This window comes from Chiloscyllium punctatum, chromosome 32, assembly GCF_047496795.1.
Source record: "Chiloscyllium punctatum isolate Juve2018m chromosome 32, sChiPun1.3, whole genome shotgun sequence".
Classification (NCBI taxonomy): Eukaryota; Metazoa; Chordata; class Chondrichthyes; order Orectolobiformes; family Hemiscylliidae; genus Chiloscyllium; species Chiloscyllium punctatum.
Window position 1 is genome coordinate 39,960,522 of NC_092770.1, and position 15,961 is coordinate 39,976,482.

Genomic DNA, 15,961 nt, shown 5'->3' on the forward strand with positions numbered 1-15,961 from the left:
TTGGACAAACAGTGATCAGGCAAATTGCTATACAATCTGTTTCACTACTGTTGACAGAAAAATATAGCAAGAGAACTCCTTGTTTCTTGTTTAAATAGTGCATCGGAATTTCTTACACAAATAAATTGCATTTATAATGTGGGTGTAACATTTCTTAAGGTTCTACACATTAAATTTAATGCAGCACCACAGAAAGATATTAGAATATAAGACCAAAACCTTGGTCAAAGAAGGAGGTTTTAGAGGAACAATTCAAAGGAAGAAAGTAGCAAGGAGGAGGAAGAGGATCAGGAAGGAAATTCCAGAGTTGATGCCTAGCCAAGTGTAGACATGGCTGTGAACGGTAGAGTGGAAGTAATTAGAAAGTGCAAGAAACCAGAATTGAAGGCACATAGATATCTCTGAAGGTTGTACGATTGAGGTTATAGGAATGAAGTTACAGTGGCAAGGCAATGGAAGAATTTGAAACAAGGATGGAAATTTTAAATGAGTTATTCCTCAAAGTTCAGCCATGATGAATAATCAGGATTTGGTTCAGGTTGGGAAATAGGTGGCAAAACTTTGTTTCAGAGAATGATGGAAGACTGGCCAACAGAGCATTGGAACAGTCAATTCTGGAGGTAACAAACGCACGATGTAGATTTCCACACAAGGTACTCAGAGGAAGTGATGGATGTACCAAAGAAAGTAGACGTAGCCTTGATTTAATGTATCATTAGAAATGCGACATTTCTGACAATTCAGCACTCCTTCAGCACTGCACAGATGCATCTGCTAAGATTATACATCTCCTGATGTTAAGGCTGAATCCACAATCATCTGTTTCAAACCACATAACTTTTTAAATTTCATTAAATCTAACAATAGATTTTCTATTATTTTTCTATGAGTTACTAGACAAAATCTTACTTTGCAACAGTGTTCACTTCATCAACTCAAACAAAGCCCAATTGTGATCACTGGCTTAAATAGCAATAAGTAAACTCAACAGCACATTTGGAATCACAACTGCAATATTGGATTAGTTTCTGTCTTACATAAGGTTGCAATGCTTTTTATAAATTATTGGTCCTATCAGTGGACAAATACCCAGCAAAAAATTCTTCTTCACTATTTTAGAAGAGGTGTTAATCTTACGTAACATAAGTGGATTAATAATCCCAAAAAAGGTAGAAAAATATCACATGTTTGCTAAATATTGACCTGCTAATATCAAGAACTGCAATGTTTAACTTTAGTACAAGTAATAAGAGACCAAGTTACAAACATGGAAACAGACCTTTCAGTCCAACTTGTCCATGTCGTCCAGATATCCCAATCTGACCTCGTCCATTTGCCAGCATTTGGTCCATATCCCCTTACAAGTAAACCCCTTCCTACTCCTGTACCCATCCAGATGCCTTTTAAAAATGTAATTGTACCCACCTCCACCACTTCCTCTGGCAGCTAATTCCATACAACCACTGCTCCCTGCACAAGAAAGGCACTCCTCAGGTCCTTTTTAAATCTCTCCTCTCTCACCCAAAAGCTATGCCCTCATTTTGGACTTTGCCAGCCTAGAAAAAAGAACTAATCTTTCAGCACTGAAAATAACTGAGACCACTGTTTATTTGATTTTTTAAATGTTTTATACTTCTACTCATCTGATTCTGTAGTCAAATGGCAAAATACTTGTACAATTAGAAGAAACAATATTGATTTGATCGAAAAAAAACCTGAAATGTTACGTTTTAATTTGCCCATTTCCACAATTAATAATTGTGTTAAGATTCCAGTAAACAACAATAAAACAAAATTTCTCTAACAGGGCTGCACTGTGTATAATCAAATATTTGATAATCTCACGCAAGCTTTTGTCCATGGGTCACAATAAAAAAAAGGGCAGCAACGATGACTGTAAAAAATAAGGATCATGTCTCCTTCCACATTCTCATTTTGAACATTCCTTCAATACTTGCCAAAACAGATGTTAGGGATTGCTACAATTGACCTTAGTGTTTATAGACTGATAAGGATGAGTTAAAACTAAGATTTTCATTACTCCTGTTTGCTGCAACTTGTATTGGGCTTCAGGCAGTTGAATGTCAGACAAGAGAGAATATGGCTGTTTTCGGTTGAATAGTCTACAACCGGCTAGGTGCACAAATGAACTTGCAAGTGCACACCAGCAAAGAGTTAAGAAATTCAGCAAAGGTTAGCACAAAACTAAAGGGGGGAGCAAAGTACTTAATTACCAACACAAATGTAAAATTCAAAGCAAAGAATTACATCTTACTTGTTGGCCTTGAAGAGGATACATTTGATGTGGTGAATCAGTACACGACATTCCCTTGTACGGTGGTGAAAGAGGATAAGTCTGCCCATTTACTAGTCCTAATGTCCTTAAAGGAGGCCCATGTTGCAACTGGTCACTGTTCCTCTCAGTTCCAGCACTTTGCATTTCTCCATTCACTCGTTTTTGCTGTCTTAGAGATTCATTGGTTATTTTACTTAGAGTTTCAGTGGCTTCTTTTCCAAAGCGGCTTGACTTAGTCCGTCTCCGGTCTTTCTTTTCCCTATCTTCCCACCTTAAATTGAACTCTTCATCACTGTCAGCATCGTCTGCAGGGAAGTGTTTCAACATTGATTTGTTAAAACACCTGTCTAGAGCTTCAGCCATCTTTGTGTATTCTATTAGAAAATGAAAATTTAGCGATTATCAATGAGGGCATATAACCAAAAATACAGTCAGTCAGTCACCAACAACGTTCTAAATGATTTCATGCAAGAAAAAGATGCATAACTCTTTAGAAATAACTGGTACAACTTAACGGTAAACCCATAGTTTAGTACAGTAACAGTAAAAGAATTAGCTAAAGAAAATAACTTGTAAAAATTATTAACACTGAAACACGTTGCATTAGTATGATTCTTATTTTGTTTAACCATATAAAACTTTCTCCCAATTATGGACAGGATAAATAGACAAAATCTTTCCCTGGGGTGGGGGAGTCCAGAACTAGGAAGCATAGGTTTAAGGTGAAAGGGGAAAGATAGAAAAAGGGACCCAAGGAGCAATTTTTTCATGCAGAGGGTGGTGAGTGTATGGAATGAGCTGCCAGAGGAAGTGGTAGAGGCTGGTACAATTGCAGCATTTAAAAGGCAACTGGATGGGTATATGAATAGGAAGGGTTTAGAGGGATATGGGCCAAGTGCTGGCAAATGGGACTAGATTAGGTTAGGATAAGTGGTCGGCATAGACAGGTTGGACCAAAGGGGTGGCATGGTGGCTCAGTGGTTAGCACTGCAGCCTTATAGCACCAGGGACCTCGGTTCGATTCCAGCCTCGGAAGACTGTCTGTGTGGAGTTCGCACATTCTCTCCATGTCTGTGTGGGTTTCCTCCGGGTGCTCCGGTTTCCTCCCACAATCCAAAGATGTGCAGGTCAGGGTAAATTGGCCATGCCAAATTGTCCACAGCGTTAGGTGCATTAGTTACAGGGAATTGGGTCTGGGTGGGTTACTCTTCAGAGGGTCAGTGTGGACTTGTTGGGCCAAATGGCCTGTATCCAAATTGTAGGGAATCGAATCTAAACAAAAAGGTCTGTTTCTGTACATCTCTATGACTCTATGAGAAATGAACTTGAATTCTACCCACATCTTCAATTTGTTACAATGGAGGACATTTAAAAAAAAATCAAAGCATATTCGTTAAGTTTGACACTTTTTTTAAAAAGCAGGTGAATATAAAACAAAACAACACACAATATATCACTTACTTTATATGATTACATCATTGGTTTAACTAACAAGCAATGGCTTTCTTTTTCTGTTTATCATCCAAGTTTCATTAGGCAAGATTGCTTTTTGAATTTCCAGTCATAAACTATTGATTTCATTAATAAAATAAAAATCCAGATCTAATCAGTAATAAAATTTACACTTTTTTCCTTGGTACAACAAATTTATCCTAAGATATAGAAACATCAGTAAGTAGCAGTACAGTTATGTCTTCAGAACAAGAAAAGATGCATTGTTGGGCTTGATTCTTGGAAATGAAGTGGATGATGTCAGTGGGGGAACATTTAGGAGATAGTGATCATCGCACTGTAAGGTGTAGGATAAAGGTGGAGAATGACAATGGTTAATGCAGAGTTTAAAAAATATCAATTGATTGAGAAATGATCAACGGGCATGAGCGAAGCTGGGCAGATAGACTAGAATGAAAAGTTGGTGGGAACAATTATAACTGAGCAATGGGTTAGCTTCAAAGAGAAAATGCTGTGGTAGGGAACCTTCCAGAAACACATATTTGCAGTTGAATTAGTAATAACATGAAAAAAGGTGGATTGATTAGGAAGAACCAGCATGGATTTCTAAACGTAATAGCATGTTTGATTAACTTGGGAGTTTTTAAGATATGGAGCTAGATAGTTGGATACAAAATTGGCTTGAAAGCAAGAAACAAGGGTGGTGGTAGAGTTGTTTTTTGGACTGGAGGCCTGTAACCAGCAGTGTGCTACAAGAGTCAATGCTGGGTCCACTGCTTTTCATCATTCATATAAATGATTTGGATGTGAATATAGGAAGTAAGCATGCAAATAACACCTAAATAGGTGGTGTAGTGGACAGTGAAGTAGATTATCTCAGTACAATAGGACATTGATCAAATGGGCTAATGGACCGAGGAGTGGCAAATGTAGTTTAATTTGGATAAACATAAGGTGTTGCTTTTTGGTAAGGCAAACCAGGGCAGGACTTATACAGTTAATGGTAGGGCCTCGGGGAACATTAGGCAAAAGTGAGGACTGATGAAGGGCTTTGGCCCGAAACGTTGATTTTCCTGGTCCTCGGATGCTGCCTGACCTGCTGTGCTTTTCCAGCACCACTCTAATCTAAACCCTGGGGAACATTACCAAACAAAGTGACCCAGGGGCGCAGGGGCATAGCTCCTTGAAAGTGAACTCACAGGCTGACAGAGTAGTGAAGCAGGCATTTGCCATGCTTGCCTTCATTGATCAGAACATTGAATAAAGGAGTTGGGATGTCATGTTGTGGCTGTACAGGACATTGGTGAAGCCACTTTTAGAATACTGCATACAATTCTGGTTGCCTTCTACAGAAAGAATATTGCGAACCTTGAAAAGGGTTCAGAAAAGATTTACAAGGTTGTTGCCAGAACTGGAATGTTTGAGATAGGCGAGGCTGAATAGGCTGGGGCTTTTTTTCCCCTGCAGAGGAGTCTGACAGGTCACCTTATAAAGGTTTGTAAATTCATGAGGGGCATGGATAGGGAAAATAGACAAGCTCTTTTTTCTAGAGTGGGGGAGTTCAAAACTAGAAGACATAGGTTTAAGGTGAGGGGGAAGCTTTAAAAATGATCTGAGGGGTAACTTTTTCACGCAAAGAGTGGTGCGTTTATGATTAGATTCGATTAGATTACTTACAGTGTGGAAGCAGGCCCTTCGGCCCAACAAGTCCACACCAACCCTCTGAAGAGCAACCCACCCAGACCCATTCCCCCACATTTACCCCTTCACCTAACACTATAGGCAATTTAGCATGGCCAATTCACCTAACCTGCACATTTTTGGGCTGTGGGAGGAAACCGGAGCACCCGGAGGAAACCCACACAGACACGGGGAGAATGTGCAAACTCCACACAGACAGTTGCCTGAGGCGGGAATTGACCTGGGTCTCTGGCGCTGTGAGGCAGCAGTGCTAACCACTGTGCCACCATGCCGCCCAAGGACAGCTGCCAGAGGAAATGGAGGCTGGTACAATTACAACATTTAAAAGGCATTAGGATGGGTGTTTGAATAGGAAGGTTTTAGAGGGATATGCTGGAAAATGGAACTAGGTCAGACAGGGATGGCTAGTTGACATGGATGAGTTGGACTGAAGGATCTGTTTCCGTGTTGTATGACATTGTAACGCGAAGGGTGAAAGGAGGTAGTGCTGTTGATGTAAAATCTGAAAGAACTGCAGATGCTTTAAATCTGGAATAAAAACAGAAATTGCTGGTAAAGTTCAGCAGATTTGGCATCAGTGGATGAAAATCAAACTTAACATTTCAGGTCCAGTGATCCTTCCTCCAAACTGATGCTAGCCAGAAAAATGTTGAGAATAAAAACTACTTTGGAGTACAGACCAAATTACTGGAAAATGAAAGACACTGCAGAAGTCTGCTTTATTGAGGGTCAGGCTATACTAATGATTGCTAAATGCCTAGTAACATAGGCCATTTTCAGCAATGAAGGTACACATTGAAATACATAGTAAAAAAAAAGTTAAAAATTTGAGAGACACAGATAAGGCTGTTTGATACCTGGGGGATCCATAAGAACAACGTCTGCTCCTGGGGATGAATAAATTTCTGCTAACGTTATTCTAATTCAAAATATCAATAGCAATATGATACTATAATCAAGAATTACACATACATTGGTTTAAATTGGGTAATGGAAACTATTGTTCATTAATAACTTGCAAAGTTATAAAAAAACAAACATTGTATTATCAACAATAAATCAAATAAACATTGTATTATCAACATGACCCACAAATCAACAATATTATCAAAAGTCAATATGTCAATATTAAAAGAGAACTGTGGTTTACAGAATGATTGGATTTTTTTGATTAAAGACTGGCTTGACAAAAGGTTTACTGCGGGTTTTTATAAATGTTGCAAGCTCTTTTATTGTTCCCAGTAGTAGGACCAGAGGGCACAGCCTCAGAGTGAAGGGACGACCCTGTAGAACTGAAATGAGGAGGAATTTCTTCAGCCAGAGGGTGGTTAAATCTGTGGAACTCACTACAGCTGAGGGTTTTGGAGGCCAAGTCATTCAATGTGTTCAAGAAATAGATAGGCTGTTGATACGGGGACCAAAGGGTTACAGGAGAAGGCGGTTAAGAAACATTAGCCATGACCGAATAGTGAAGCAGACTCGATAGTCGAATGGCTCATTTATGTTCCTAAATCAAATAAAATTATAAGTAGTACATGACCTCAAAAGAATTTTCATCATTTAGTACAACCAGCAGAGTGCATCATGTAAGGAGAGGGCCACAACAAATTCAATCAATAATCTCATGCCCTCTTACCCATCAACAGCACAGATGTGAAATAAGTGGAGTCTGTCATCCACAACAGGTTTTCTTGGACTCTTCACATGGACAAACTGGTTACAAAGGTCCAACAATGTCTCTTCTTCCTCAGGCAGCTGAGGAAATTTGGCATGATGGCAAATACCCTTGCCAATTTTTATAGGTGCACCATCGAGAGCATTCTGTCTGGATGTATCACTACCTGGTATGGCAACTGTACCATTCAAGATCAGAGATGGTTACAGAGAGTGGCGAACCTGCCCGGACAATAACAAAGGCCAACCTCCCATCTATAGAATCCATCTACCAGGCCCGCTGTCAAGAAAAGGCTGCCAGCATTCTCAAAGATCCATCCCACCCTGGCAATGTTTTTCTACAAACTCTACCATCAGGGAGAAGGTACTAAAACCCTGAACACACGCACCAGCCAGTTTCGAAACAGTTTCTACCCTATTGTTGTTAGGATACTGAATGGACTCTCAAACTCTTAACATTTGCCTGTACCTGTTTTTTTTTATTTTTGCTGCTGTTTATCTATTATTTACTTATCTATGCTACTTAATTATGTGATCTGCCTGTATTGCTTGCAAGACAAAGCTTTTCACTGTGCCTCGGTACACATGACAACAAATTCAATTCAATTAATTAATTCTTAAAAAAGCAAGACCAATTTAAGAATAGGATTTAAAGCACATGGAGTTAAGCACTAAAATAATCTAAACTAACTTGAAACAAACAAGATTTTTATCCCCTTCTCACTAAAAACACTGCTCTAGGTCTCTTCATTTGGTTGCATTTCTTTTAGAAGTTGCTTATCTCAGTCTATGAATTGGCATGCATTCCAGAATGGAGGAGGGTGAAGAAAATTACAAAAGCACTAATCCTGTTTTCCCCCCAAAAATCATTACCAGAATTATGTCAAATGAATAGAAGGGAGAAAACAAACCCAAAACTTCCACATAAAACCTGGCTGAACTGCAGATGCTGGCAATCAGAAACGAAAACAGAAATTGCTGGAACAGCCCTGCAGGTCTGGCAGCAACTGTTTTGGGTCCAGCGACCCTTCCTCAGAACTCAAATGGCCCTTCCACATGTTACTTTCAAGTTGTACACCACCATTAGTAAGGTGTCAGATCAGCTCAGGGAGAAAAATGGTGAAAGGAACTATAACTTGAACAATCAGATCCTTAAAAGAGGAAAGAAGAGAGATTGAGGAGCATGGATGGTAGTGCAGGTAGGTAAAACCAATAATACGTCAACTGGAATAATGAAAAATGTTGTGTTAAACACAGGAGGCCATTCAACATCATATCAGAGCTGGGAACTTATTATGTAAATTGTTGTTTATTCTGATCCCATTTCTTTGCCTTTTGCTCATATATTTTATTTTTCAATTTTCATTTTTTGTTTCTCCCAGCAATTGCTATTTCAGCTGAAGTATTCTAAGTTCTATCCTACAATTTATAACCTATCCCACAGATTCACCAAACAGCAGACAAAATATCTTTTGCTATTTACTTAAATTCACTTTGATTAGGTTTCATCTATTTGTTCCAGTGAGAAAAGCCTCAATTTTTCTAACTTTTCTTCACAACTATAATCTTGTACCATATAACATTCTAATGAATCGTCATTTATATTTTTCACATCCCTGGTATCATTTTATGGAGGAATATTAAAGTTGCATGCAACACTTCAATTGTGGCCTAGGTGTCAGTCTTTGCTCATAGTACAGCTTGCTATTGAGTCATCAGCTTCAGTGCATAATCTAAATTGATACTTCAGCACTTAACTGAAGCAATGTCACACTGTGGGAGGTTCAATTTTTAGAATAAGCAGCTATACTGGAACCCTGTATTTCTACTCACTGGACACAAAAGACACAATAGAATAACATAAACAGGAGCAGCACAGTTTTCATACTGTCCTGACCAACATTTATTACTTACAAATAAATAAAACTAAAGAAGAAATGGAATTTCTGGTCACTTCATTGTATTACACTCAGTGGGAGCTTGCTGTGTACACATTGGCAAACATTGGATTGAGATTTTAAAAGTAATTCATTGTCCAGAAGGTACTTTGGGACATAATGAAGTTGTGAAAAGTTCTATATCAGGGCTATCTAAATTGTGGGCGACTTTAGGCGTTGCAAACTCTGTTGCAGCTATGGTTGTCATAATGCTGGGCTGAGTACTAATAGCTGTGAGGGCTCTTTAAATCTGTACTATTTTTCTATTGGTAGTCATAGCCTAATGGACTGTGCCCTAAGACCTGACTCTTCCTACAGAAAAGCCTGAGAGGTAGATTTTATTTAATGGAGGAACCCAGTGTTTTCATCAACATTATTTGCCATTTTTTCATCAAGAATCAAAACCCCCACCCTGTACTCCATCCTCACCAAATGAAGTCTTCTCCTCCTTCAGCAATTTAATCTAAGCCCTCTGTCCACCTTGATTGCTCAACAGCTTTCATAAACCTGAATTACTTACTTGTGTTACACAGTCAGAGACAAAATATGGGAAAAGGTGAAGGAAGCACTGCACTATATACATGCCAATTTTTCTTTTTCTGAACATCTAAATTAAAATAGTTCAACTGAATTAACATGCCACCGTTTATTTTGTTCATACAACACATCATTCCATAATTTCATCCTTCCTTTATCCTTTTCTACTAAATACTTCTTCACTTGCATAACTTTCCTCAATTTTTTTTGTTGGTGCTTCTTTCTTAGCTTATATTCTTTGTAATTGACTTCCCTTTCACCTGTTTGTCAGTTCATTAGTTTCCTTCATGTTAAGTTTCCTTCAGAATAGCTGCATTTTCCATAACTCCCCCATCTTCTGCAGAACTACAGTCCATTAAAAAAAAACTCATCCTGACACCATCTCTACAATGATATGTTCAGCTTCCTAATCACCTTGTCCTATATCTGAAGGATTAATCCAAAGATTACCATATGTAGTAATGCCATAAATGCATCCCTTAATCACATGTGTACCTTTTCCAGAACATGGGTCCTTCCTTTCACACATGTAATGAGTCATCGTTCTGAAGTTTCCTGTAGTAATAGTGGAAGATGATAATCTGTTGTCCTTATAGGCTTTGTATGCAAAAGGTGGCACAGCTTTTAGGAAGGCACTAATTGTCATGTTTTGTGCATACACAATGCTGGCCACTACCTTATAAGAAAGATGCAAATATATTTGAGAGTGTCAAAGTGATTTATTAGAATGGCACCCAATATAAGACTTCAGCCATAATGATAGATTGAAAAAGGTCATCAGGTAATCAAGAAAGCAAATGGAATACTGGCCCTTATTTGAAGGGAATTGGAACATTCGAGTAGGTATGGAGGTATGTGCAAAGGTTAAACAGGTTGGGACTGTACTCACTGGAATTTAGAATAACAACAGATGATCTCATTGAGACATATAGGATTCTTAAGGGACTTGACAAGGCAAATTCTGAGAAGATGTTTCAACTCATGGGAATGTCTGGGGCCAGAGACATAGTCGCAGAATTTAGGGGAGCCAATTTAAGGCTGAGATGGGGAAGAATTCCTTCTCTCAGTGGGCTGTCTCTCTTTGGAACTCCCTGCCACAGAGAGCTGTGGAGGCAGAGTCTTTGTGTGTAAGATTTACAAGGATGTTGCCAGAGTTGGAGGGTTTGAGCTATAGGGAGATACTGACGAGGTTGGGCCTGTTTTTCTTGGACTGCTGGAGGCTGAGGGCAGACCTTATAGAGGTTTATAAAATCATGAGGGGCATGCATAAGGTATATATACAAGGTCTTTTCCCTGGGGTGGGAGAGTCCAGAACTAGAGGGCATAGGTTGAGAATGAGAGGGGAAAATATAAAAGGAACCTCAGGGGTGATTTTTTTCCCTGCACTGTATGGAATGAGTTGCCAGAGGAAGTGGAGGAAGCTGGTACAATTACAACATTTAAAAGGCATTTGGATAGGTATATGAATAGGAAGGGTTTAGAGACATAGGGGCCAAATTCTGACAAATGGGATAGATTAATTTAGGATATCTGGTCAGCATGGATGAGTTGGACCGAAGGGTCTGTTTCCATGCTATTTATCTCTATGACTCTATGACGCTATATTTAAGGCAGAGATAGATACCCGATTCTTCATCAGCAGGAGAAACAAGGGCAGGAAGTAGGCATGAGGAGTGGCGGATCAGCCAAGACCCTATGTAATGACAGCGCAGGTTCAAAGACCCAAATTGTCTATTCCTATTTCTTATGGTTTCATGGAGAGGAGAGCTGAGAAGTCTGACTGAGGTTTTTAACATGGTGAGCAGGCTGGACAACATAGACAGGATGAAACTGTTTCTACTTCTAAAAAGAAACAAGAATGAGAGGGTATAAATTTAAAGTGATGTGCAATCAAAGCAAAGGTGGTGATGTGAAAAAAAAACTTTTTCAGTCATTAAGGTCTGGGATTGACTCCCTTGAAATGTGGTGGAGGGAGGTTCAAGAGGACATTGGATGGATTTCTGGACAGAAACAGTGTCGAGGGATATGGGAAAGAAGGCAGATCAGCACTTACTAATAGAGATTGTGCAGGCTCAATGTACCGAATGGCTTCCCTCTGTGCTGCAATAATTCAGCGATTATTCAGCTGTCATTGCTTGAAACTCTGAATGAACTCAGGTTGTAAGTTTGCTTAATGAGCTGGAAGATTTGTTTTCAGGCATTTTGTCACCATGCTTGGTAACATCATCAGTGAGCCTCCTGTGAAGCGCTGGTGTTCTGTTCCACTTTCTATTTATGTGTCTTGGAGATATCATTTTCGGTTCTTTTTCTCAGAGGTTGGTAAATGGTGTCCAAATCGATGTGTTTCTTGAAGAAGTTCTGGTTTGAAGGCCAGGCCCTTAGGAATTCTCATGCATAGCTTTGTTTAGCCTGTGCTAGGATGAATGCGTTGTCCCAGTTGAAATGGTGTCCTCCATTGCCTGTGTAAGGATACTAATGATATGTGGTGATGTCAATTTATGGCTAGTTGATGCTCGTGTATCCTGGAGGATAGTTTCCTGCCAGTCTATCTGATGTAGTGTTTGTTGTTGTCCTTGCAGGGTATTTTGTAAGTGACATTAGTTTTTCTGGCTTTTGGCACAGGTTCCTTTAGGTTCATCAGCAGCTGTTTCAGTCTGTTGGTCGGTTTGTGGGCTACCATGATGCCAAGGGTTTGGAGTAGTCTGGTCATCATCTGAGAAAGGTCTTTGATGTGTGGTAGTGTGGCTAGAGTCTCTGGGCATGTTGTGTCTTCTTGTTTGGGTTTGTTGTTTAAGAATTGGCGGACTGTGTTTATCAGGTATCCGTTGTTCTTGAATACGCTGTATAGGTATTTTTCTTCTGCTGCTTGTAGCTCCTGGGTGCTGCAGTGTGTTGTGGCCTGTTTAAATAATGCCCTGATGCAGCTCCATTTGACAGTATTGGGATAAACAATAGACAATAGACAATAGGTGCAGGAGTAGGCCATTCTGCCCTTCGAGCCTGCACCACCATTCAATATGATCATGGCTGATTATCCTTAATCAGTATCCTGCTCCTGCCTTATCTCCATAACCCTTTATTCCACTATCCTTGAGAGCTCTATCCAACTCTTTCTTAAATGAATCCAGAGGCTGGGCCTCCACTGCCCTCTGGGCAGAGCATTCCACACAGCCACCACTCTCTGGGTGAAGAAGTTTCTCCTCATCTCTGTCCTAAATGGTCTACCCCGTATTTTTAAGCTGTGTCCTCTGGTTCGGAACACAATATAATGAAAAGGTAAACTCACTACTCGCAGATACCAACTCCTACCAACAGGTGGCCATGGACCAGGCTCCACAGCTAGAAAACTGTATCTCAGCATTAGTGAAGAAACTTCACAAAATAGGTAACAAGACAGATCTCCAAAGAATGAACCTGATGGATCCAAAACATCCCATTTCTACGGATTACCTAAGGTACACAAACCAGAGGCCCCCCTCAGACCCAAAGTCTCACTTCCTTGCACACTGACATACAGACTAGCAAAGATACTTCATCATAAACTGAAATACCTCATACAAAACTCATGCCACTCCACCCAAGAATTCCTGAACATCAAAGATACCAAAATAGAAGAAGACAAAATCATGGTTTCCTTCGACGTGATGGCCCTATTCATATCCATTAACATCAGTCTAGCCAAAGAAACACTAACCTTACTACTAGACGAAACAAGGACACAAACACCAGACAGCACCAACTCCATCAGCAAGGACAGCATTCTCAAGTTAGTAGACCTGTGCCTCAATACCCACTTCACCTTCAGCAATAAGACCTACAAACAAATCAACAGGACACCCATGGGATCACCAATATCAGGATTCAAAGAAGAAGCAGTTATGCAGAGACTCAAATGAACAGCCCTCCCCACGAGTCAACCCAAACTTTAAGTCCGCTATGTAGATGACACCTTTGTCATCACGAAAGGAACAAGTTGGAAGAAACCTACAATATTGTTAGCATCCTTACTGGCATACATTTCACCAAAGAGGAAGAGAAAAATAACAGACTCCCCTTCCTCGATTTCACAGTAGAACGAACAGCCAATGGAAAACTGCAGACCTGTGTCTATAGGAAAGCAACGCACACAGACCAGATACTCAACTACAGGAGCAGTCATCCCAACACCCACAAATGGAGCTGCATCAGGACATTATTTAAACAGGCCACAACACACTGCAGCACCCAGGAACCACGAGTGGCAGAAGAAAAATATCTATACAACGTATTCATGAACAACGGGTACCCGACAAACACAGTCTACCGATTCTTAAACAACAAACCTAAACAAGAAGACACAACACGCCCAGACACTCTAGCCATACTACCATACAAAGACATCTCTGAAATGACGACCAGACTACTTTGAGTCCTTGGCATCATAGTAACCCACAAACGTACTAGCACATGGAAGCAATTACTGATGACCCTAAAGGACCCTGTACCAATTGCCAGTAAAACAAATGTCATGTACAAAATATCCTGCAAGGACTGCAACAAACACTACAACGGACAGACAGGCAGGAAACTAGGCTCCAGGATACACAAGCACCAACCAGCCACCAAAAGATACGACCAACTATCACTAGTATCCTTACACACAGGCAAAGGAGGACAACACATTCATCCAAGACAGGCTAAACAAAGATGCACATGGGAATTCCTAGAAGCTTGGCATTCAAACTGGAACTCCATCAATAACCACATCGATTTGGATCCCATTTACTACCCACTGAGAAAACGAATCGGAAATGATATCATCCACCTTAACAGACCAAGACACAAATAGAAAGTGGGACAGACACCAGCCCTTCACTGGAGGCTCACTAATGATGTGTCTTAGCATGGTGACGAAATGTCTGAGAACAAACCTACCAGCTCAGCAAACAAACTTACAACCTGAACCTCAACCTGAGCTACAAATCTTCTCAAATATCTGAATGAACCAGATTACAGTTCACTACATAAACGGGGTCCACAATGGTATTCCTGGTCAGTTCACATCAAACCCTGGGTGGTGGGAGCAGTTAGTGAGAGAACTAAGAGGAGGGAAAAACATACTTGTCCTCTAAGTAACCTATCTACTGACCGCAGATGCATGTCTCCCAGATATTATTGGTTGGAGTGACAACCACAGTGTGTGCGCAGAGCCAAAATCCCATCTTCACATTGAGGATACACATCATGTTGAGAAGCATAATCAGAGCTGAAAATGTGTTGCTGGAAAAGCGCAGCAGGTCAGGCAGCATCCGAGGAGCAGGAGAATCAATGTTTCGGGCATGAGTCCTTCTTCAGGAATGAGGAAAGTGTGTCCAGCAGGCTAAGATAAAAGGTAGGGAGGAGGGACTTGGGGGAGGGGCGTTGGAAATGCGATAGGTGGAAGGAGGTTAAGGTGAGGGTGATAGGTCAGAGTGGGGGTGGGGGCGGAGAGGTCAGGAAGAAGATTGCAGGTTAGGAAGGTGGTACTGAGCTCGAAGGTTGGGACTGAGACAAGGTGGGAAATGAGGAAACTGGAGAAATCTGAGTTCATCCCTTATGGTTGGAGGGTTCCTAGGCGGAAGATGAGGCGCTCTTCCTCCAGCCATCGTGTTGCTATGGTCTGGCGATGGTCTTCCGCCTAGGAACCCTCCAACCACAAGGGATGAACTCAGATTTCCTCATTTCCCCGCCCTCACCTTGTCTCAGTCCCAACCTTTGAACTCAGCACCACCTTCCTAACCTGCCATCTTCTTCCTGACCTCTCCGCCCCCACCCCCACTCCGACCTATCACCCTCACCTTAAGCTCCTTCCACCTATCGCATTTCCAACGCCCCTCCCCCAAGTCCCTCCTCCCTACCTTTTATCTTAGCCTGCTTGGCACACTTTCCTCATTCCTGAAGAAGGGCTCATGCCAGAAACATCGATTCTCCTGCTCCTTGGATGTTGCCTGACCTGCTGCGCTTTTCCAGCAAATCATTTTCAGCTCTGATCTCCAGCATCTGCAGTCCTCACTTTCTCCGAGAAGCATAATCACCTTGCTAAATGAGATGGATTTCAAACAGAACTAGCAACTCAAAACCAGCCATCCATGAGGTGCTGTGAGCCAACAGCAGCAACTAAATTAAATCTGACTACAATCTGCAAACTCATTCCCAGGCATCTGACCCACTCTACCATTACCATCAAGCTGGGCTGTGAAGAGTGCAGGGAGTATACAAGGAACATCATCAGTCAGATCAATTTTCTTGCATCCTGCCACATCCAGTCACAAATTATGATGGAAAATTAAATAAATAGCAGGAGGCAGCTCCGCAAATATCTCCATCCTGAACGGTGGTGAAGCCA

General features: G+C 40.8%; 1 protein-coding gene across 2 annotated transcripts in view; it reads right to left on the minus strand.

The window, feature by feature from the left end:
* LOC140458085 (chromatin remodeling regulator CECR2-like) overlaps positions 1-15,961 on the minus strand; it is a 140,723-nt gene that overhangs the window by 19,828 nt on the left and 104,934 nt on the right. For both annotated transcript variants that reach the window (XM_072552143.1, XM_072552142.1), the window contains exon 14: positions 2,276-2,670. In XM_072552143.1, the coding sequence (XP_072408244.1) occupies positions 2,276-2,670 (395 nt within the window). The remainder of the gene's footprint in view (positions 1-2,275; positions 2,671-15,961) is intronic.